At 56.8% G+C, this 23515-nt stretch overlaps 1 protein-coding gene across 1 annotated transcript; it reads left to right on the forward strand.

Annotated features, from left to right (window-relative positions):
• Positions 1-891: 891 nt before the first annotated feature.
• On the forward strand, positions 892-13070 carry LOC138095034 (tumor necrosis factor alpha-induced protein 2-like). The gene is made up of 14 exons (XM_068990996.1): positions 892-949; positions 2134-2236; positions 2819-2997; positions 3286-3934; positions 6492-6606; positions 6735-6857; positions 7017-7117; positions 7718-7816; positions 8488-8611; positions 9473-9595; positions 9752-9907; positions 10091-10212; positions 11826-11958; positions 13023-13070. Exons 1-14 carry the CDS (start codon positions 892-894, stop codon positions 13068-13070), a joined length of 2133 nt encoding a protein of 710 aa, XP_068847097.1.
• Positions 13071-23515: the final 10445 nt, after the last annotated feature.

Below are 23515 nucleotides of genomic sequence, written 5' to 3' on the forward strand. Positions count from 1 at the left end.
GACATCCTGCGTGCCCTCAGAGCACGGGTCCCAGGCCCCACCTAGCCTGGCCACCCCCTTCCCCCTGCGCGGCCCCCTGCTCTTCCCCCTTGGGCTCAGCTTGGCTTCACCATTGCCCACATTTCCTGGGGCTCCTTTATGGAAGGAGGGTTGTCTCTGGCCCTGAGCCTGTGGCTCCTTGTTGAGGCTGGGGGTGAGAGGGTGCGGGGGGCCAGCCTGCCCAAGGCAGGACGCTCAGCTTCAAGGACAGGAAACCCAATCTGCTGACCCAAGACAGCCTGGGCGACAGGAGGGACCTGGTGTCCCCCTCACTCCACCTGGGCGTGTTCCCTCTGTGGCCCTCCGCCCAGCCTGGGGCCAACCCTGCTCAAGGGTGTTCTGGTCTCAGCTGCTGTCTCCTGCAGCAGGTGAGCCAGCCCAGTCCTCTCTGAGGCTGGGTCCCCTCCTCTGTGACACAGGAGATGCTGGGAGGCTGTGCCCAGCAGGAGCAGAGCTCAGGGGGAGGTGGGATCAGCCAGAGACCCTGCAGGTGGGGCGCCGGGAGGGGCAGCCAGCCTGCCACCTCCGTGCCCGCGCATCCTCTCCCTCCTCCTCCCTGGCTGCTGACCCTGGCCCCTTCCTTCCTGGACTTCAAGGGGCCCCTGGACACGTGGGCGGCCCCCTCGGCGGCCGGGATGCAGTCCTCACAGAGCCCCCATAGCTGCCCCAGGGGAGAGGGGGCTGCAGGGTCCCCAGGGCCACACTGTCCCATCTCTCACCTCCTCCTTTACTACCTCAGAGTCCTTTAGGGACCTCCAGCGGGTCAGCGGGTCCCCCTCCCACCGAGGTCAATGGCTGGCCACCGTCCTTTGGCCCAGGGGGAGGAGCTGGGACTGGGCCGCCTTGGGCTAGATGGTGCTTCCCCAGCCGTCTCCCAGTGTGGAGCGCTGGGTGGCCGGCCTGTGGCCTGGTACTGGGCAGGGCAATCAAAATTAATATAGATTAGTTGATTGCAGATCAACTGTAAATCAACTGTATTTAAATTTTTTTAAAAAAGGATTAGGCTGTGGATTCAGACACCTCTGGGCTGGGAGCCCAGCTCTGCACCTTGCTAGCTGTGTGACGTCGGGCAGCTTACTCCACCTCCCTGGGCCCCAGCTCCTGGTATAACGTGGGGAGCATTACGGGAGAAAGTGCAAATGTGCAGGACGAGGCCCAGCCTGCCTGTCTGCACTCCCTCAGGATGGCAGTTATTGCTATTTAGATGCACCCGCTCCTTGAAGCCCTGTCTGGCAGCCCCCTAAGTGAGTGTCTGCTCTGTTTCTAGAAAGGATTGAGGCCAAAAGGGTGAAGCAATGTGTCTAAAGCCCCAGATGGGGGACTTCCCGGCGGTTAAGTGGTTAGGACTCTGCACTTTCACTTCCAAGGGCTTGGGTTCCATCCCTCCTCAGGGGAACTGAGCCCCCACAAACTGCTCAGTTCAGCCAAAATCAGGAGCCATAGATGGAGGTGGTGGGATGCCCCAGGGCCCAAATGGTCTCCGTGCCCGAGCCCCCACCATCGTGCCCTCCTTCTCCAAAGTGCAGAGGGCAGAGCTCCCCGATGAGAGGTGTCCCAGCACCGGACTAGAGGAAGGGGAAGGCCCGGTACTGGTTTGGGGCAGGTTCCCTCCGCCCTCGGCCTTGGTCGCCCTGCGCAGCAATGGGATTCCCACAACTCCTGCCACGTGACCCGCTCTGTCCCTGATGGGACTGTTTGTGGAACAAGGCTTTTTCCCAGAAACTGTGCCGTGGAGGAGAAGAGCCTGGGTTTCCAGGTCGGGAAAGTCCAGGGTCTGAAGCAGTTCATCTTGCATCACCACCAAAAACTGCTGCCAGAAACTGCTGCCAAAAACTGCTGTGTAAAGTCTGACAGGCCTAATCCCAGCAACCCCCACCTCCTGCTGCCTCAGTTCCCCTTTCTGCAGGGGTGGATCACCCTGTCTGCCTTGCAGGGCTGCTGCAGGGGCGAGTTGAAGCCGTGCTGTATGAGTCACAACTTGGTGTATTTACTCTTGGGTGGTGGGACAGGCCCTGTTATGGGTCACCCCAGTTACCAAGGAGGCCCCTTCCCCTCTGCTCCCCTTTCCCAGCCCTGCCCCGCTCCCTTCCTTAGGGTCAGCCGCGTTCCCCTCCACCCGTCCGGGCCTGGCTTCCCCCATGGTCAAGGTGCCGGGGCGGGTGCTGCCTCTCTGGCTGGTGGCGGTGCCCAGTGCCTGGTGAGCTGAGTTCCAGGCTGTTGACCATGGGGGCGTTTTAAACCTCTGTGAGCTAGTTACTTGAGATGAGGAAAATAGCACCCTTCCTGGAAGGCAGTGGGGAGTGACGGGATGGGCACTCAGGAAGGGCCCAGGAAATGGAAGCTTCTGTGGTGGTGTCGTCACCCCAGTTGGGGAGCAGGAAGGGTGCGGGTGCGGTGGAGCTGCGAAGCTGGAGTTTCCTCTCTGAGCTGCTGTGTGACCTCAGACAGGCCTGCGCCTCCTTGGGCCGCTTGTCCCTCCAACCTGGGAAAGGGCTTGAGGGGGCACTGTGGTTTCTGTAAACCTGAGCCCCCCCAAGGTCATAATCGGTGTCTGGCCCTGCCTGCCTCGTGGTCCCAGTGGGAGCAGCCCTGTTTCTGCTCATCGCGTTCCTCTGGGACCCCAAGCCACAGGACTCAAGAGGAGAACCCAGCAGAACGGAGGATGGGGCTGCGGCCGGATTCCTGCCTCAGCCCAGCCCCTAGCGCCCTGTGACTGTTCTGGACCTCGGTTCTCACTCTGTGCAATGGGCCAGCAGCCGAGCTCTGGCCCCTCCCCCAGGGTCCTGGGGGAGGTGGCCCCAGACAGGGACGAAGAAGAGGCCGGCACGAAGAAGTCGAATGTCCTGGCCACCCAGTATGGCTTCTTCACCAAAGGGAGGAAGAAGGGTCAGCCCAGCTTAGCAGAGACTGAGGGTGAGCCTGAGTCCAGTCCGCGGCTGCCTGCCCAGCTGCCCACAGGTAGGCGGGAGCCCCTTCCCCAGGCGGGCAGGATCTGTGTAGGATGGGGGCTCATTGCAGTGGATGCCCCAATCAGCCGGGACAGAGGGGGCAGGGCACGTGGGCGTCGAAGGGCCTCCCCTCCCTGCTTTCATCTGCTGCCCCCTGATCTCAGGATCTGAGCCTGGTGTCCCCTGCCCGGGCTGGGACACCCCGCATGTTTTGGGGGTCTCGGCCCCTGGGAGGTGAGCAGAGCGGGGGGCGGGTCTCAGAACCCCAGGCCGCGCTAACGCCGTGTTCTGGCCGCAGTGGAGGAGCTCAAGGCCGACCTGGAGCGCGGGCGGCTGGAGGCGGCGGGGCCGCTGCTGGCGCTGGAGCTGGAGCTGCAGGAGGCCGCGGCGGCGGGCCTCGCGAGCGAGGAGGAGCTGGTGCGGCGCCAGAGCGAGGTGGAGGCGCTGTACGCGCTGCTGCGCGACCAGGTGCTAGGGCTGCTGCGCCGGCCGCTGGAAGCGGCGCCCGAGCGGCTGCGCCAGGCGCTGGCCGTGCTGGCCGAGCAGGAGCGCCAGGACCGCGCGGCGGCGGCGGCGGCGGCGGCGGCGGGGCCCCCGGGGTGCCCGGGGCTGGCGGCCACGCGGCCCCGAGGCTGGCTGCAGCTGTGGCGGGACGGCGTGGCGCAGGCGGCCGCGGAGCGCCTGAGCCGGCGGCCGGCCGCGGACGCCGAGGGCCGCACGGAGGCCGAGCGCGCCTTCCTGCACATGGGCCGCACCGTGAAGGAGGACCTGGAGGCCGTGGTGGAGCGCCTCAAGCCGCTCTCCCCCGCAGACTTCAGCGTGGTGGCCGCCTATGCCGAGAGCTACCACGCGGAATTCGCGGCCCAGCTGGCGGCCCTGACGCAGTTGGAGCTGTGCCCGAGAGACACCTCCATGCTGCTGGTCTGGGTGCAGAACCTCTACCCCAAGTGAGCTCGGGCGCGGGGTGCCGGGCGGGCGTTCCCTAGGCAGGCAGGGCCTGGGTCTCACCAAGTGCAGGGAGTCCGCTGGGAGAACGGCCCAGGCGGGCCTGGAATCAAAGGGGCAGGGCCTCTGATGGGCCTGCTTTGCCCCGGGAATCCTTAGTCTCTCTGGCCTTAGCCGCATCCCACAGTTGGGGAAACTGAGGCACAGAGAATGGGGGCAAGGACCTCATCTTTCTTTCCTGAGTTTCCAGTCCGGGTTAGGGGGTGAAGCCGCCTGTGATCAAGAGTCAGGAAGGGCTGTGGCCAGGAGCAGGGGCCCTGACCTGGCCTGGGTCAGCCCAGGAAGCCAGCTCGGAGGAGGAGGTGCAGGATTCTACATGCCGCAGGAGGCATTGGCCCTGCTCTGGGGCCGCTGACAGTCTAACAGAAGTAAGGGAGTGAGGCAGGGGGGAGCGAGGACAGGCCAGGAGAGGGAGAGGCGGGGTGGTGTTCCCAGCTAAGCGAGCAGCCCTGCATGGCCCAAGGCTGAGCTGGGAGGCCTTCTGGGAGCAGTGTGGTTCAATACCCAGCAGGCCGAGGGAGCAGTCCCAGGCGGGATGGGGGGCACTGGGCCTGTTGGGGAAATCCCCACTGTGCAGGGTGTCCCCCAGTGGCAGAGCTGAGTTCTGGCCACCGAGGCCTGGAGCTCCCAGTTTGGGAGGCGCCTGGTGCTGCCGTGGAGAATCCCCGGTACCAACTGGATTCAGATCCGGGCATCCCCTGATACACCCAGACCCCATGCATCCCTGAGCATGTTGCTGCCAGTATCTTGGCTTTCTCTGCCCACCGAAGCTGGATAAGAAAATCTGGAGACAGAGGCAAGAACACAGCAGGCTCCTGCCTCCAGAACTGTGTCCCTGGCTCCATGAGGAACCTAGGGGATCCTATAGCTGGGGGCTCGCAGTGTGTGGTTGGAGATGAACAGAGGCGTAAGGATCCTGCGTGCTTCTCCTCAGCTGTTTCAAAACCAGTCATCAGGCTGGCGTTGGGTAGCCTGGTAATTTGGGTCTGGCAGTCTGCTGGCCCAGCTGTTGGGTCCGTTGTCTTTTGTGGACTGTACTGAGACTTTCTTTCTATAATGCAGAAGGAGAGAAAAACTTGAATGGGTGGTTTGCAGAGAGGGTGCTGTGAAGTTGAGCCCCTGATACAGAATGTTTTGAGGGGACTATAGGTGCAGCATGTAATTCTCAAATGAGGTTTAATCTTTTGATAAAGAAACTTAGTTACAGACGGCAGATCAGGAACAGGTCAAGAACTGGAGGAAAAAAACAGCACGACACCTCTTTTTTCATCTTTTTTCCCTTATTTTACTGCAACAAGCATGTCCCTCATTTGATCAACCTGGGTGGGGAGAGACTTAAACTGCAGTGTGGATCGATTCAGGGGTTCTGGTAGGGGCTGGCCCCACCCTGTAGAATGAAGCCAGCAGGAAGCCTGTAGGTGTAGACCGTGTGAGCAGTGTCTGAGGCTCTCAGGGATGTTAGTGGTCTCGGTTGGTGCTGGTGGGTCAGCCTCCAGCGGGGGCCCAGGAAGGACCAGGTGAGGGTGGTGAGTGAGGAGACAAGGAGGGCAGGGAAGCTGGCCCGGGGCAGGGGATGCCGGAGAGTCCCGCCAGGCAGGCCGGTTCCTTCTTGTTGGTCCTGACTCACCAGGAAGTGCCGGGCCTGTCCCCTCTTCCTCTCCACCTTCCTGTCCCGGTGCCCTCTGGGGCTTTAACCTGGGACCCCCTGAGGTCAGTGCAGCGGGACGCTGAGCCCTGAGAGGGGGAGACCAGGGTGGCTCCGAGGAGGCTCGTGTGGCCAGAAGTCTGGGGAGCAAAGGGACACAGCGCATCCAGGCTGGTGGGGCAGGGGTGCTGGCAGCAGAAAGGGCTATTCTTGAGCCTCCGGGCAGACAAAGGCCCTAAGGAAGTGCCAGGGCTGGGCAGTCCCCAGGGGGCTCTGGGACCCAGTGGAAGCGCCACAAGGATGGGTGGATATGCCTCCATCCAGGATGAGGTTGGGGAGGGGCAGACAGCCCCTCCTGCTGGGACTAGCCCTCTGGGGGCGGCAGAGTCGGTGGGGGGCATGGGGGAAGGCAGGGAAGGGCTGGTGGGATGCAGTGGGAGCATGGTGGGGGATGGTGGGAAGGAGACAGAGGGTGAGAAGGGGAGGGGGAGCCCTCGGAGCAGGGCCATCAGACCGGAAATGCGGTTCTGCTGCCACAGGGGGAGGGGGCACTGCTGGAGGCAAGGCAGGGAGCCCGGGAGGAGGGTCCTTCGGTGTGCCAGGTGGGAGATGGGGGCTGGGCCGTGGAGTGCCTCTGGCCGGGTGCCTCGAGGCTGATGGGTGTCGGGAGCATAACCTGGAGTAAGAGTGGACGCGGGGAGAGAGTGAACGGAGGCAGGGTGATCCGGGGTTCGGGGAAGGCAGGGGTGGGAGGCACTGGAGAGAAGGCAACTGAGCTGTGCAGGGCTCTGGCCAGGACGGGGGCGGGGGGGGGACAGCTCTGGTTTTCCTCACGCCAGCCCCTCTGCCCACAGCGACATCCTCAACAGCCCCAAGCTGTCGCCCGAGCTGCAGGGAGTCAGACTGGGGACCCTCCTGCCCCAGACCCAGATCTCGCTTTTGGAGGCCTCGTTCCTCTCCAACGAGGTGGTGAGTCCAGAGCCAGTTCTGGGAGGGGCTGAGGGGGGCCGGGCAGACAGGACGGGCGGTCAGGGAGCTTGACAGTGTCGCCCACCTGGGTTTCAAGCTACCCAGAGCGGGCCCCTCCTCCTCCCCAGGCCATCGTGAGGAAGTGGATGGCCCGAGCTCTGGAGCTGGAGTCAGAGCGCTGGACCAAGGATGAGGCCCCACAGAGGCTGGACGGCCGCTGCCACAGTGAGCTGGCCATCGACATCATCCAGGTAGCGCCCGCTGCCCTGCCTGCACTGGCCTCATCCCTGTGGGCAGACGCGCCTGCCACTGAGCACACACCCCCTTGCTCCATGTCTTACCAGCGCTCACCCCTGCCCCAGCCCTAGAGCAGGCGGGCTTCTGCTCAGTTTCACCCCCTACCCCTACAGCTCATCTCCCAGGTCCATGAGAATACCAAGAGCATCACCCTGGACCTGGGCACGCAGATAAAGCCCTTCTTGTTGGAAGAGCTGGCCAGGTTCCTCAGGAGGTGGGTGATGGGCATGCATGCCTGGAGCGGGGCTGGGGGCTGAGGGGTCCCTGGCGCCCCCTCTCTCAGAGCCCCAGCCCCTCCCTTGGGCCCCAGGTGGGGGTCTTAGCTAGACCAGCGCCCCCTCCCGGCCACTAGGGTGTCTGTTATTATGAGCAGGAGTCCTTGTCCCCCTGCACCACCCACCTGGGCCCTGAGAGCCTCAGGTCATCTGACCCCACCCCCCCCAACCAACCCCGCTCAGCAAAGCCCCGGGAAGAGCAGCCTCCAACTGCAAAGACGCCCCGCAAGGGACTGAGGCCCTGGCCCCCCTTCGGTGATGCCCCCGGTCCGCGCCCCGAGTTCTCTTGGCTGCCCGCCTTCCCCCTTCTGCCTGCAGGTCTAGAGGGGCCTGGGGCTCTGCAGCGCCCTCTCCAGGAGCTCTGCAGGGGCCCTGGCCGCGCCGGGCTGAGCGTGTGAAGCCAGTTCCGGGATGCCTACTGCGCCCGCCGTGTGCCGCGGGGGCCCGCGTGTGGAGCGGGAGGCTGGCCGGGCGGCTGCGAGGCTGCCCTTGTCCCAGTGTTTCTGCTGCTCCTACGTGTGCCCTTTCCCTTCCACCAGCTACCAGCGCGCCTTTGATGAGTTTCTGGAGCGATGCAGACAGCTGCGAAATTACAGGGCCAATGTCATCGCTAACATCAACAACTGCCTCCCTTTCCGGTAAGGGCGCTGGACAGTGTGGGGAGTTACTGCGGCTGCCTGCCTGCGTTGGTCGGGGGCGGGGGGGGGGGCGGGGGGGGGAGCCGGGAAGCCGGCGGGTGGTGGGGAGGGCGGGAGGGGGCGGGGGTGCAGAGGGACGGGCCGGGGGGGAGGTGCCTGGGATGGGGGAGGAGGAGCAGCCTAAGCAGCGATGTTGAATTAAAATGAGCAGGTGGAGAGGAAACGCCCGGGCTTACAGGGGCAACAGCAAGCATTTGTCTAGTGCTGGCGGGTCAGGCGCTCTCGCAAAGGGTTTCATTTATGCTGTTAGCAACCTTGTTAAGCAGATACAGTGACTGTGTCCATTGAACCATGAGCACCCTGACTATGGAGAGGCTGAGCCACTTGTCCTCAGTTAGAACAGGATGTGGTGTTAGGCGGGTGTTAGGTGGGAAGGCTGGGTCCCGCTTAGAACAGGATGTGGTGTTAGGCGGGTGTTAGGTGGGAAGGCTGGGTCCCGCCTAGGGAGCCTGGATGGAGTGCCTTGGTCTTGCTCCCGCTGGGACAGGGGAGCCAGGGAGGGTTCTAGAGCGATGGTTTAGGGAGATTCGCCTGGGGCTCCCGGGCTTTCTGGGTTTAGGGCTGCAGGCTGGATGGGGCTGGCGTGACCTCCCTGCCTCCTGTGCTTCCAGGACGTCCGTGGAGCAGCAGTGGCAGACAAGGCCAGACCTCCGGAGCTCCCTGCTGAGGCCCCTGAATGCGCTCCAGAGCCGTGGCTTTGATACCCTGCTCCAGAGCCTGTTTGGGGACCTGAAGGTAGTCCAGGCTCCTGCCGCGTGGCACGTGCTGAGTCTAGTGCTGGGGGGCCTGTGGGAGGGCCTGGGAGGGTGGGATGAGGGGGTGGGCGGCAGAAGCGAAGACCTGGCTTGAGGAGGCGCGGCACGGGGCAGCCGCAGGGAGGCTGGTGGCCCCTGTGATGGGGCCATGGCCCGCCCTTGACGTCACCCCCTACTTCAGCCTCGGGCTTGGCCTCAGAGGGCCACTTAGGGCCCTGGGGTGCAGACGAGAGGCCTCAGCGCCCCTCCCTGTTTGGACTCCACCTAGTCCTAAGTTTGCCTGTAGTTTCCCCTGACGTCCCCAGGCCCTTGTGCCAGACCCTGCCTCTCAGCCGGGACGCTCAGAGCCTCTGGCGGCTCCCGCCACTTCTGCAGGGGCCAGGGCATCCCCAGAAACCCTTAGTGCCTGTACCACAGGATGAGGCGGGGTCCTAAGGGAGGAAGAGGGGGCACTCCTGCCTGCCATCCGGGGGAGCCCCCTTCACCCCAGTGCCCCGTGGCTCAGGGTAGCCAGGCGGTGACCCTGGACGACTCTGGATGACTCGGCAAGGTCATCATCATCATAGGCCCAGCCAAACACCAGGCTTTGTTTATGCAGAAATTTATTTATTTAAGGAGGAGGATGGTGGAGAAGGCCTCAAGGCAGGCAGATGGCAGTCTCGGCTTTTCAGCCTTGGAGAAGGGGACGCAGACCCGGCCTCCACTTCCTGCTGGAGCGCCCGAGGAGTCTTTAATATAACCCGACCCCTGTCCTGGCCCCGTGTGTGTCTGTGCATGCGTGTCTACTGGGCAGGCCCTTCCTCTGCCGGGTGTGGCCACACAGCCTAACCCTCTCTCTCAGCCGCTGTTCAAGAGGTTCACGCAGACCCGCTGGGCTGCCCCCCAGCAGACCCTGGAGGAAATCCTCTCCATCGTGGACAAGAGGATGCCCGAGTTCTCAGAGCTGCAGGACTGCTTCCAGGAGGTGAGGGGGTGCTGGGCTGCCGGTGGGGGGACACGCAGGCAGGCGTGTGTGTGGGCACACCCGGATGTGCTTTTTCGCTCTGGCATCCGCCCCTCCCTGGACCTGGCCTTCAGGGAGGTGGTGGGTTCCCATGGCCCTGCTCACTTGCCCACCCAGGAGCTCCTGGAGGCAGTCCACCTGCACCTGGTGAAGGAGTACATCACCCGCCTCTGCAAGCGGCGCCTGGTCCTCAAGACGGCGGAGCAGCAGCAGCAGCTGGCGGGGCTCGTCCAGGCCAACGCCCAGCACATCCAGCAGTTCTGCGCCCAGAGCGTAAGCCCCGCCCACCCCCCATCCTCCCGTGGTGGGGGGCTGCCCTCCTGCTCCAAGCTCTTCACGGGTAGGATAGCCCCTCTGGGCCTCTCCAAACCTGATGAGGTCCGACCCAAGCCTCTCTGGGCCCCCGGGCGCGCTTCCGGGCAGGGCCAGCCTCTCTCAACAAGCCTGTGCCCGCAGGGCTCCCGGGCCACCTGGCTGCACCACGCCCTCCCCACGCTTGCCGAGATCATTCGCCTGCAAGACCCCAGTGCCATCAAGATCAAGGTGGCCATGTACGCCATCTTGTACCCTGACTTCAGGTGAGAGCTGGGGCCTCCAGGACCCAGGGAAGGCAGCGTGGTCCCGTGGTTCCCTGCTGCGTTCGGAGCATTGAGGGTGTGCAGAGTGAGTCCCTGAGGGTGGACAGAGCGCAGATAGATACTGGCCACTGTACCCAGATCTTTACAGCGGCTGTTCACTCGGTCCTCGCTGCCGCCTGCTGGGGCTGACATTCTTCACCTCCATCGTCCAGATGGGACCTGGGGGGTGTGACGAATGTGCCCAGGGTAACGTGGCTGGTCAGTCATAGAGCCGAGACAACAAAGCCAGGCATCCGGCTCCACACCGCATGAGCCTTTCCTTCAGAGGGGGATCCGAGACCAGAGGGACCAGGGACCTGCTGGAGGCCGTGGCACGTCCGTAGTGAAGCTGGGGTCCGCCGGTCAGCCTAGGGGTCCTCCGAGGCTTGACCTGTGTCCTGGGGCCTCTGTTCTAGAGTGGAGGCTCAATCCCTGACTGCCTGAGGATCTGGTGAGCCAGGGCAGCAGTCTCTGTGGGTTGAGTTCTCTGGTGTGGTCGGCCTGTCCCAGTATAGCCTGGTCCAGCTGCTGGCTGATCTGGTCCACCTGTTCAGCCGGCCATCTACTTACACACTCACCTGTCCATCTACCCATCATACAGGCCCCTGCTTACCCATCTGGACGCCCATCTAGCTATCCAGCCATCTGGTCACACACTCATCTACCCATCTGTCCGTCCTTCCATCTATCCATCCATCCACCCATCTAGTCATCCACCTGGCCCCCTATCGTCAATCCATTCACCGATCCTTGTATCCACCCAGCCCGCCAGCAGTTATCAAGTGGTCTCCTACTAGCTACCCTGCTCTGTTTAGGCACCAGGATGCAAGGAGGTACAAGGCACACCAGGCCTTCTGACAGACAGTCAGATGAGGGTTAGCAATGATGAGGTCATCCGGCGAAGGAGTACTATTTGCAAGTTTTAAAGATTGTTTAACCAAGGTTGTGAGTGGCGGGAGGTCCTGACTTTAGAGCTGGAAAATCCTCTCTGGGGAGGTGACTTGTTCTAAATTTTACTGTTTACTTTTGGCTGTGCTGGGTGTTTGCTGCTGCGTGAGCTTTTCTCTAGTTGCAGCAAGTAGGGACTGATCTCGAGTTGCAGTGCCCGGGCTTCTCATGGTAGTAACTTCTCTTATTGCAGAGCGCGGGCTTGAGGGCTCATGAGCACAGGCTCAGTAGCTGTGGTCCATGGGCTTAGCTGCTTGGTGGTATTTGGGATCTTCCCAGATCAGGGGTGGAACCCATGTCTCCTGTACTGGCAGATGGCTTCTTGATGGGAGGTGACATGTTAGCCAAGTGCTAAGGGGTGAGAAGGAGCTGGTTACCTCAAGGGCCTGGGGATGAGCATTCTGGGAGGAACAGCCAGTGCAAAGGCCAGACTGGGCAGGAGCTTGGCACCCTCTGGCGCCACTGTGGCCCGTGCCGCTGGAGCGCAGTGGGTTAAGCAGAGTGGGGCATGCTCATGGGCAGGGGTGTTGGCTGCCCATGAAGCCCAGGAGTCTGGGGAGCTGGGAAGGGGTGTGAACAGGGGTGTTGGTGAGCAGGCCGGAGTGATGGGACCCTCTCTTTGCCAGCAAAGACCACCTGAGTGCCATCCTGGCCATCAAGGGGAACCTGTCCAGCAGTGACACCAAGAGCATCAGGAGCGTTCTGGACAGCAACACGGGGGCACACGAGCCCTCCAAGGCTCTATTTTCGCTTATAAAGGTTGGTTATCTTTTCCCGTGTCCTAACCTCCTTAGGAGCGCCTGCCGAGCATGGGACACCACTCTGTTTAGGGGCTGTCAGACCAGCACCAGCGTCACAGCCCCATGCGGCCCCTCCGGGTGTCCTGCCTTCTGCTGCTGCTTCTGCCCAGGCCTGGCTGAGGAGTGGGCCCCTGAGCCGCTGGAACTGGAACAGCTGTGTCCTGATGACCCCTCCTGTGGGGCAGGAGCCGTTGAGGGAAGCTCTGTGGATGAGAGTGGAGCTTGCACGCCCTTAAGGAGGGGTCAGGAGGGTATGTGGCTCGAGGACCCAGCTCCGGGATCACCGCCTGTCCGCGAGGTCCTGCCACACCTGTCTGAGGACCGCCCTGCTCAGGCTGGGTCTCCGGCCTCCCCAGCTCCTGAGCGGGCCCGAGCCTCACCCCTCCTGCCTGCTCTGGTCCAGGGCTGTGTCGAGCCGGCCTCAGCCTGTGAATGGAGCAGAAGGAAGAGCTGGAGGAGGAGAAAGGGGAAGATGAGCTCCTGTCTGGGAAGGTGGGGGGACTGGAAAAGGGCCTTGGAGGACAGGGCAAGTGGGGCAAAGCCAGTGTCCGAGCCCCCGACCCCTCTCATTCCCCTCGGTGTCCCTTGAGGATGGGCCTGGGAGGGCCAGGACCTGCTGGGTTTCTCCGGCTCTGCCTCCCCTCACAAGGGGCAGACCCAGGGATGCCTCTGTGGGTCCTCCCCTGGAAGTCAGGCTGAGGTCGGGGCAGGGCCATCTTGACCTCTGACCCCTTGGCTCTGGGTCAGTTCCCTGTTGCCAATCTAACAAACTTCCACAGCTTGGAAGCCTAAAACAAGAACTTGCTTTCAGTTCTGGAGGTCAGCAGTCTGACGCGGGTGTGGTGGGCTGAGGCAGGCGGTTCCTCGGGAAGCTCTGGCAGGGAAGTTCCTTGCTTTTTCCAGTTTTTAGAGGCCAGCCTCCCAAGTTTCTTGGCTGGTGGCCCCCTTCCATTTCCAAAACCAGCAACGGCCTGTCAAATCCTTTTTGCATCTCAGCCTTCTCCTCCTACCTCCCTCTTCCAGTTTAAGGCCCCGGTGGTGACCTTTAACCCACCAGACAATGACCTTTGACCTACCCAGGCACTCCAGGATCCTCTTCTGATGTTAAGGTCAGCTGATTATTAATTCCACCTGACAACCTTAATTCCTCTGCTGTGGAAACTAACATAGTCAGTGGCCCAGGGATTCGGATGTGAGCATCTTTATGGGGTGGACATTATTTTGCCCACCACAGCCTTCACCCATCCCCTGCCCTGTAGCGTGCCTTATCCTCCCCAGGAAAGCAAAGGTTCACTCACCCTCCTCGGCCTGGGGCAGTTGAGCCTCAGGCATGACCCACCCTGCCTGTGCCTGCGGGAACGCCCCTCTGTGACTGGGTTTGTAGCCGGCTCTCTTGGACTTGTCCCCCTCTTTCCAGGTACTGTGGCCAGAAATTGGCCTGTGTAAATGGTTCACGAAGGCCTTTGTTCATTTGTAGAAGTTTGCAGGTTTGATGTTATTATTTTATGATAGTATGCTTTTGTATGTTTTTTTAAGAATAAACTCTTGGTTTTCATAGCTTAATATAAAGCTGATTTCAAAAGTGACTGTGGAGTGATTTCTCTTGGGAGAGGCTTTCTCAGCCTCGTGGGGTCTGGCAGACTCTGTCCCCAAGCGCCTCCTGGCCACCTCTCACTGTGAGCGTGACCTTTGGGAGGGTCTGCTGTGGGCCAAGGCCCCTCACTTCACCCTTCAGTTTCCTCACCTGGAGGTGGTGATCACGAACCTGTCTGATTTCCCCTACAGTCCTTTACAGAAGAGGGGGACGGCGACATTTTAGCTCCATGCATCGGGCCCAGTGGGAACTGGCTCTTGTATTCCTAGAACTGACCTCGAAGGGCCCAGCTGTGATCACAGCTGGCCCCAGCTCTCCCCCACACCCCCATCCTGGCCCAGGATTTAGAGAAGGGCAGAGTCCCTGGGAGGCAAAGGGGAACCTTGGTGAACTCATTCCAGAGAGCTGGAGGCTTGTCGGGGTGGGGGCGGGGGAGGGATGACTATGCTGACGGTGGGCGGAGTCTGGGGTCCAGCTGGAAAGGCCTGGACATCAGCGGCTGGAGCCTGAAGGAAGGCCGTTTGGGATGAGATTCGGGTAGGATGGACCCACTGATCGTGGGGAGCACCCAGGGGAGGGACAGGCCACCCCAGGCTGAGCTCCAAGTGTGGGCCCTGGGCAGGTTGGAGCCTCGGGGTAGGGGATGGCCGCCGAGTTCCCCCTGTGGAGCATGGGAGGAGAGGGCAGGGGGAGGGGAGAGCTCAAGGAAGCTGAAGACCAGGGGGAAATTTTCTGATCCAGGCAGATATTCATGGACCAAAGAGAATGGATTTGGGCCCCAAAATGCAAAGTGTGCTGAGATGCACCCCCCCAGCCTCCCTGCAGCAGGGTGGGCCAGGGTCCAAGGAGAACAGAGGCGGTCAGAGACGGGGCCCTGGGGTCGGGGAGCGGGCCAGGTGGACTCCATGCTGGCGCTGTGGGGGGTGCCATCCATGCTGTCCCTGTAGGAGGGGGAGAGCCGCTAAGGTCCCGCGGGGTCACCAGCTCGGGCCCCTCCACCAAGGGCTCTGCATCAGTAACTTCCTGGTCACAGAAGGAAAATTCCTTTAAGGGAAGGATTCGCCCCAGAGGCGAGGAGTGGGTCACTGGGCAGAGGGGACAGAGGGCAGGTCGCCCTGGCCCCATCCAGGCTCCTGTGAACTGGCAGGGAGGCCACAGTCAGCGGTGGGACAAGCGTGGATGGGACCCTCCAACCCCACCCTGTCCCTGCAGGGGGGCAGTGGGGAGGGTGGCCCGGGCTCTCCCTGAAGGGCTCACATCCCTGGAGGCCCGGAAGGAACAGGGAGCAAGTTAATAAACAGTCCAGGTTCAAGTGCGGGGCAGATGGCCTGGGGTGATGCAGCGGATATGGGGGTGGGGCCGTCCCGCTGTGGCCAGGGCGGTACTCACTGGGAGGCGGGGGCTTGTGGAGGGGGCACACGCGTGTGCGCAGAGCGGGGAGGGGCAGTGCCCCAAGGGAAACAGCCTAGGACCGGGGAAGGGCTCGGGTTTTAGGGAAAGAAAGAGCTCAAGGCAGGGCTGGCCGGGAGTGGGGAGTCAAGCAAGCCCCCCCCCGAAGCGGCAGGCTGGCGCCGAGAGGGCCTTGGTTGGGGCTGGGCGTTGGGCTCCACTCACTCCACTCACTCACTGTAAAGGGGGGAGCACTAGGGACTTTGGAGAGGCCGTTTGCTGTGATTGTGACTCGGAAAGAACACTCTGGCTGCTGTAGGCAGAGCGGGGGTGCCGCAGGGAGGCCAGGGCGCCCTCGAGGAGTGCCAGGGTGCCCAGGGAGAGGCCTGGTCTGTGAGGGCTGAGACGGGGAGGTGAGGCTGGCCCAGGGCAGGGAGGCAGGGGAAGCCTCATTCCCATCCCGACGGGGACCGCGGGGCCTCCTGGCAGCCAGGGGAGTCCTGGGGGGAAGGCTGGGGTTTCTGGTTTGAAAGATGCGCAGGAAGGGAGGGTGGCTCATTAGGCTGCCCCGATCTCCCGGATCTTCCCTGGTGGTCCAGTGGCGAAGACTCAGAGCTTCTGCTGTGGGGTCATGGGTTTGGGGTCCCTTGGGTCACGGGTTTGGTCCCTGGTCATTTTTTGACCACACGGCATGGTCAAAAAATTAAAAATATTTAAAAAGAATAGACTGCCAAACCCCAAGTGTGTGGGTGACAACAGTGCCTGGCGAGGCTGACAGTCACCAGGAGCCCCCCCCACAGCTACTCTGGGAGTGGGATGCCACAGCCCCTCCCGGAGGCCACGCAGCAAGATCAGTGTCCCCCCACCGCACTTCATATTGAAGTCCCGATGCCCAGTACCCGAGAAAGTGACCTCATTTGGAGACACCACCTTTACAGAGGTAATCAGCTAAAATAAGGTCATTAGGGTGGGTCCCAGCGCAATATGACTGCTGATCTTATATCAGCAGAAAGGTGAGGGACTTTTCTCATGGTCCAGTGGTTGAGACTATGCCTTCCAATGCAGGGGACGTGGGTTCGATCCCTGGACCGGGAACTAGGATCCCACATGCTATGGAGCAACTAAGCCCTACACAGTGCAACTAAAGAACCTGCATGCCACAACTGAGACCCAGCACAGCCAAAAGGACATCAATATGTAGATTTTAAGAGAGAGCTGGAAACACACACACATACACGGAGAACGCCATGTGAAGATGAGAGCAGAGATTGGGGCGATGCTCCTGCAAGCCCGGGAACACCAAAGGCCCCCAGGGAGCCTCCAGAAGCGAGGCGAGAAGCACGAGCACATTTCTTGCCAGCACTCAGAAGGAGCACCCTCCCAGCAACTCAGTCCTGGACTTCCGGCTTCCAGAACTGTGAGACACATACTGCTGTTGTTCACCCAGTTTGTGGCACTTTGTTAAGGAAGCTGGAGCAAACTATGACAGAGGTTGATGACAAGTACACAGACCTTAGTCCTCTCACCTGATTAACGAATCGCTTCCGAAGCGGATGCCCTTTGATAAGCTTTCACACGGGGGACAGATCTCTGTCTGCACCCACTTTGAGAGGTGGTCCATCTACTCACTTCTTCCCCAGGCTTTCTTGTCAGAAACTCCCAATTCTCTTTGGTGTCCTCCAGCCAAAGTGTTAGCCACTGTCTAAATTAGAGTAAATCCATCTCTCTGGCCATCTCTCCCTCTACACATAGTTGACAGCCAAGCATGTTGCTACGAGCTCTGCAGCCTGGGTGGAGGCTCCTTCACCAGCACCCTTCAGGGTCACTGCTGAGTGGGGCCGCAGTGCACTTCCAGGGAGAACCAGCGTATCCACAGACCCGCAGACAATCAGGCTTGAGTGTTTCTTACTCAACAGCCCAAGAGGCCTCAGGCATAGGCTGAGAGAAGGGAGGCGAGGCGATGCAACAGGAATTGGTGTTGGAGTCACTTTCTACTCTTATTACTGGGTTGGCCAAAAAGTTCATTTGTAACATCTTCTAGGAAAACCCAACGAACTTTTTGGCCAATCCAATGCTTGTGCCTCCTGGGCCTGCCTGAGCTTGAGTCTTTCATTCAGACCATGCGATGATGGAAAAGCTACTGGACACATCAAACCTTCTGGCTTAGTGGGTCAAACAACACTTAGCTCATGATGGGAAACTCATGCTGAGTGGTCACTGGATGTCCATGGATGGGGATTCACTCTCCACTGAATCCAAATGCACACCAGCAGTTTCTCAGAAGGAAAACAGTCAGCTGAAGAAGAGAGCGGAGGGTTGCTCCAGAGATCTGGCTGTGCTTTTCCTAAGGATGCTGTCATGAGTATTTTGAGCATCACTGGATCTGCCGGATTATAGGTGGTAATCTACACAACAGGTACAGTGGCTTGTGTGGAAGAGTGGCCTCCACCTGCAGAGCTTTCCCTTGCTCTGGTCTCTTCTTGAAACTGGCTACCAGCAGGGAACTCTGCAGATGGGTCATCTCACAGCACACCAAGATGTGTTGCTTCCAAAGTCTAAAAAGACCTACCAAGAATTTGCCTCTTTTTTTTCATGAAAGTGAAAGTCATTTAGTCATGCCCAACTCTTTGTGACCCCATGGACTATGCAGTCCTGGAATTCCCCAGGCCAGAATACTGGAGTGGATGGCCTTTCCCTTCTCCAAGGGATCTTCCCAACCCAGGGATCAAACCCAGGGCTCCATATTGCAGGCAGATTCTTTACTAGCTGAGCCACAAGGGAAGCCCTTTTTTCACAGTAGCTGGTAAAACATGCAGCAATTTGCCTTTCTTATTAGAAGGGATGTATTAAAATTCTCCAGATCAAATAATTCCCAGAAATTTAAAATCACAGGCCCCTAAATTTTTTTGGTGGGGGAGGGGTTATCACCCATCCTATAGTTCACATGTATCTTATTAACGTATCTGAAGTACTTCCTATTTCCTCTTTATCAGATCTAATCAGCATGATGTCATCAATATGGCCGACCAGTTGTAATGATCAGTTGAATAAGATCAATTCATAGAGATGAAAAATACAATGGTGGTTGTGAGGGGCTAGGATGAGGAGGGAATGGGGAGTTATTATTTAATGGGAACTGAGTTTCAGTTTTGCAAGAGGAAAAAAATTCTCAAGATAGTTGGTGGTGATGGTTGCATAACAGCATAAATGTATTCAGTGCTACTAAACTGTATACGTAAAATTAGTTAAAATGGGACATTTTATGTTATGCATACATTACCACAATGTAAAAAAGAATTTCTTTCTGCAAAAAGTAAGCTAAGCATAGATTAAAACAGAAAATTTTTGTGTTTTTGTGTGAGTGTATTTTAAAAAGTCAGTGTGTTAAGACCTTGATACTATCAGAGTAGACAAAAGATTAGCAGCGTGGCCTTCCCCTGGACATTTTTAGAAATGCAGAATGCCTGCCTTAGACTTTCTGGATTAGAATTCATAAAGGAAGAATTCCTAGGTGACTCATATGCAAATTAAATGTTTTCTTCAACATTTAAAAAAGCACCCGTTACAAATAATAAGAAAGATAGTAGAGATCTCTGTGGAATATACTGTGGCAGAGAGCAGGAGAATTTACATAGTTTAGAGGCAAGATTGTTAAGGTATACTGCTGGTCCTGCCAGGTAAAAGCAAACTGTTTCTGACGGTCCCTGATAATCAGTACAGAAAAGAAGACAGTGACGAGTCTAATAGTCACATGCCTAGTGCCAGGGCCGTTGTGATTTGCCCCAGTAAACCTGCTACATCTGGGACAGCAGATACAAGTGGAGTCACCGCCTGATTCCATTTCTCACAGTCCAGAGTCCTTCTCCCAGATCCATCCAACATCTGCACAGGCTAAGCTGGCTAGTCAGGTGTGTGGGAACGTAATAGGCATTCCCATTCCTGCTTCTTTCAAGTCTTCATGGTGGCAGTAATCTTTGCAGTTGCCCAGGGACACAGTCAGGGGTAGGACCAGGATCAAACAGTGAAGCACCAGGACACAAAACTTAAAGAGGTGCTCATCTCAGGATCACGCAAATACCAAGCCTGCACATAAAATTGGTGCCCTAGGTGCCTCACTCCTTAGATGACACTCACTCCCAGGGTTACATGAGAAAAGTGTTGGGAATTAAGACATGCACCCACCATTGGTGTGACTGTAACTTAGCACAAAATTTCTCAAGGACATTTCAATATTTATTTTTAAAAATGTATTCCATGGTTTCAAAATTATCTTGTAACTTCCTCACCAATTTGTTCTGTCCTGTGAAATTTTTAAGTTTCAATTTATATTTTTACCAGGACAGCAAGGCAACTATCGTTCAAAAGTCAAATAACAGTTCTAAGCTCAAGTCAATTCTCTGTCCCCTGCTATGTGCCGAGCCCCCCCCAACCCCACCCCCCCCACCCCCCCCAACCCCAACCCCCCCCCCCCCACAGGCAGCCTCTTTCACTCTACCTGTGAATTCTGGTCCTCCTCCTTGATTTTTAATTTTAAGCATTCTCTACTGAGTTGCTGTCATATAGGTCTTAAACAATTCTTTTCAAACTTGTTACTAGGCTTTTCATGGTTTTAGCCAATATTGTGAATCAGACCTTGTCCTATAAAAAATTATCTTATACGGTCCTTAGCAAAAAGTGTTAATCTAAGGAGTTTTGTACAGACATTTGTTTTCTAATCAGTGAGTTTATCAGATTGTATCATTTGTTCTAAAGGGCTTTCAGTTTCTTTGATTTTCTGAGTGAACAATCCTGCATTTGGGGACATCATACATATATATGTGCATTGCATAATCTCTGTACAAAATACACCTTGGAGAAGATTCTGGGAAGATGATAGAAGAAGAACAAGAACTCTGTCTCCCCACCTAGACAACAATCACATGGATGGAGTTTCTGAAGCAATTATTTTGGAACTCTGGAGTCTGTTGAAGGTTTGCAAGTTCTTTGCAAGTTCTGGAATATTTGGATGATAAATTTTGGTTGGTGATTAGTTTTGGGCAATTTCAGCTCTTAGCACAGTAGCGGCTACCCATCCTCCTCTCCCAGGCGTTTGGCAGCTAGCCATTTATATGTTCTTGGAGCGGCCTGCACATAGCAGGTGGGAGCTTAGGTGGGCAAAAAGGACTCTGCCTTCCAAATCCTGGGCACCTGTGCTCTGATCACTGGTGCTGTGTCTGATCACAGAGGTGCACAAAGCGGTGGCAGCCATCGTGGCTGCGCGCCTCCCTCTCCAGCTGCGGGACCCGCCCCCGCTAGGACCCGCCCCCGCTAGGACCCGCCCCCGCTAGCTAAAGCGGCTCGCGGAGGACTCAAAGAGCCATTGCCCTTCCCACCTTCATTTTTTGCTTTTTCCATTTTTAGGAGCCTGAACTGCATAGTTGGGGGAAATTTCGGAAGTGACAGAACATACTCAGGAAAGACTCACAAAGATATTATATTCACACCTCAGGCTAATCCTCTGCACAGAGGCAGCCTGCAACAATAAAAGGAAAAACAATAACAAAACCCAGAAAACCCTGGGGAAGGAGGAAAATCTGATTTCCAGATTTTCTACTACATTACGATTGGAAATGCCCACTGTACAACCAAAAAATCGCAAGACATAGAAAGAAACAGGAACATACGGCCCCTTCACAGGAGAAAAGTAACCAACAGAAACTATTTCTGTAAAAGACCTGATGGCAGATAAGCTCGACCAAGACTTTAAAACAATTATCTTAAAGAAGCTCAAAGACAGGAAGAGGCTAAGAAAGTCAAGGAAACAATGCGGGAACAAAATGAAAATACCAGCAAAGAGAAAACCTGAAAAGAACTCCCTCCTCCCCAAAATTCTGGGGCTGAAAAGTACAATTTGTTGTTGTTCAGCTGCTAAGTCATGTCTGACTCTTTGCAACCCCGTGGACTACAGCAGGCCAGGCTTCCCTGTCCTTCACTATCTCCCAGAGTTTGCTCAAATTCATGTCCAATGAGTCAGTGATGCCATCCAACCATCTCATCCAATTTTTCCCTGCTCTTCCTGCCTTCAGTCTGTCCCAGCAGCAGGGTCTTTGCCAGTGAGTTGGCTCTTCACATCGAGTGGTCGAAGTATGGGAGCTTCAGCTTCAGCATCAGTCCTTCCAATGAATATTCAGGGTTGATTTCTTAGGAGTGACTGGTTTGACCTTGCTGTCCAAGGCACTCTCAAGAGTCTTCCCTAGCACCACAATTTAAAAACATCAATTCTTTGGCACTCAGCCTCTTTTATGGTCCACTTCTCACATCTGTACATGACTACTGAAAAAACCATAGCTTAACTATACAGACCTTTGTCTGCACAGTGATGTCTCTGGTTTTTAATACACTGTCTAGGTTTGCATAGCTTTCCTTCCAAGGAGCAAGTGTCTTTTAATTTCATGGCTGCAGTCACTCTCTGCAGGGATTTTGGAGCCCAAGAAAAGAAAATCTGTTACTGCTTCCACTGTTTCCCCTTCTATTAGCCATGAAGTGATGGGACCAGATGCCATGATCTTTTTTTTTTTTTAATGTTGAGTTTCAAGCCAGCTTTTTCACTCTCCTGAAAACAGCAAGAGAGAAGTGAATCATCACATCATCACATACAAGGGATTTTCAATAAGACCATCACCAGATTTCTCACCAGAAGATTTGGAGGCCATGGGACTTCCCTGGTGGCCATGTGACTAAGACTGCGTTCCCAATGCTGGGGGCTCGGGTTCCATCTCTAGTCAGGGAACTAGGTCCCACATGCCACCACTAAAGATCCTACATGCTGCAGCTAAGGCCTGGCACAGCCAGATATATATATAAAATTTTGTAAGCCAGAAGACAGTGGGCCGATATATGCAAATGCTAAAATGTAAAAACCTGTCAACCAAGAGTCGTATATCCAGCAAAACTGTCCTTCAAAAGTGAGAGAGAAATGAACATGTGCGTGTGTGCTAAGTGGCTTTAGCTGTGTCTGACTCTTTGTGACTTCATGGACTGTAGCTCAGCAGACTCCCCTGTCCACGGGATTTTTCAGGCAAGAATGCTGGAGTGGGTTGCCATGGCCTCCTCCAAGAGATCTTCCTGACCCAGCGATCAAAGCTGCTTCTTTTATGTCTCCTGCATTGGCAGGCAGATTCTTACCACTAGCACCACCTGGGAAGACCAGGAATGATCATACTCCCTAACAAACAAAACTGAGAGACTCCATGACCACTAGACCTGACCTGCACGAGATGCCCAAAGGAGTCATCCCAGGTGAAGCCACATGGAGAAGTTTAGATCCCAGTAAAGGTAAATACATGAGCAATTATAAAAGCTAGTGTTATTGTAAGAGTGGTTGGTACCTGTACCTTTGCTTGTTTTCTACCGAATTAAGTGATGGATACACTAAAAAACAAAAACAAAAACGAAAACAAACAGTTTCTAGTGCAAAGCTAGTATTACTGTAACTTTGGTTTGGAACTCCAAATCTTGTTTTACATGAAATTTAGGAGAATAATGCACTTAAAAGAATTAATGGTTTATATTTTTGGGAAGACATGTGTAATATAAGTACATAACATTAAACTTTTGATTGCAATGTAAGTGCTGAGGCATCTGTTTCAGAAGACATCCATTTTAAATAAACATATTACCAGCTGTATGAAACAGCTACTATCAAAACAGCAAGTTAAGGAACTAGGCCTGCCACACTCAAGAAGTTCCCCTTTCGGAACACTGTGGGAAATCTAGAAAACTGACAACGTGGAGGAAAACTAAACCCTAACTCCTGCTCTCGTGCTTCAATGACGAGTGACCCATGCAACCCCAGACTCCATCTTTGGACCACGACAAGGGCAAGCCCCCACGTTCTCTGTCTGTCTCTTTCTCTCCCACAACCTGTGTGGTCCTCGGTGTGCTGTGCACCCTCCAGGACCTGTGAGTAATAAAGCTTGTTCCTCAAAGTTCCCTGAGGGGTTTTTGCTGACGTGTGTCCTGCAATCATAACAAGAAACACAAGGCCAGCCCAGTCACAGCACTGGTCCTGGTGGCAGAAGGCCTGTGGTGTTTACTGTAACAGCACGCAGCCAGTGCCTCAGATACTCCTGGCTAAGAGCACCCCTGTTAACAGCCTGGGACAGACACAACAACGTTTAATGATGTGGTTTTGTGACACCACTATCTGCAGCCTCCAATATACCAAGAGCCCCTGACCCAGCTGCACCTCTTCCTCGGTGGTGGAGACACAAGAGGCAGCGCTCTTTCCACTCCTTCTCTCCCCTTAGCGGGTGTTTCGGCATGCTCAGACCCCTGGACCTGACCAACTTGCTGCTGTGCCAGTCCATGGAGTAATCTTTACTTTCCCTTATCTGGCACATAGAAGACCCACTAGAATATCCAAAGTACCTGCGTCTTCCTGTTTAACAGATCCCATTAGCACAGTGTCATCAACGTACTAGTGAATTAGCATATGCGTGCACGCTTAGTTGCTGAGTTGTGTCCGACTCTTTGTGACCCCATGGACTGTAGC

Source organism: Capricornis sumatraensis, chromosome 19 (genome assembly GCF_032405125.1).
Source record: "Capricornis sumatraensis isolate serow.1 chromosome 19, serow.2, whole genome shotgun sequence".
Classification (NCBI taxonomy): domain Eukaryota; kingdom Metazoa; phylum Chordata; class Mammalia; order Artiodactyla; family Bovidae; genus Capricornis; species Capricornis sumatraensis.

Coding starts and splice junctions, on each gene's coding strand:
- LOC138095034 (XM_068990996.1), top strand. CDS start 892: ATGGTGCTTCCCCAGCCGTCTCCCAGTGTGGAGCGCTGGGTGGCCGGC. Junction 2,237..2,818: donor GTGGCGGTGCCCAGTGCCTG/GTGAGCTGAGTT, acceptor CCCCTCCCCCAG/GGTCCTGGGGGAGGTGGCCC. Junction 11,959..13,022: donor CTCTATTTTCGCTTATAAAG/GTTGGTTATCTT, acceptor TCCCTCTTCCAG/TTTAAGGCCCCGGTGGTGAC.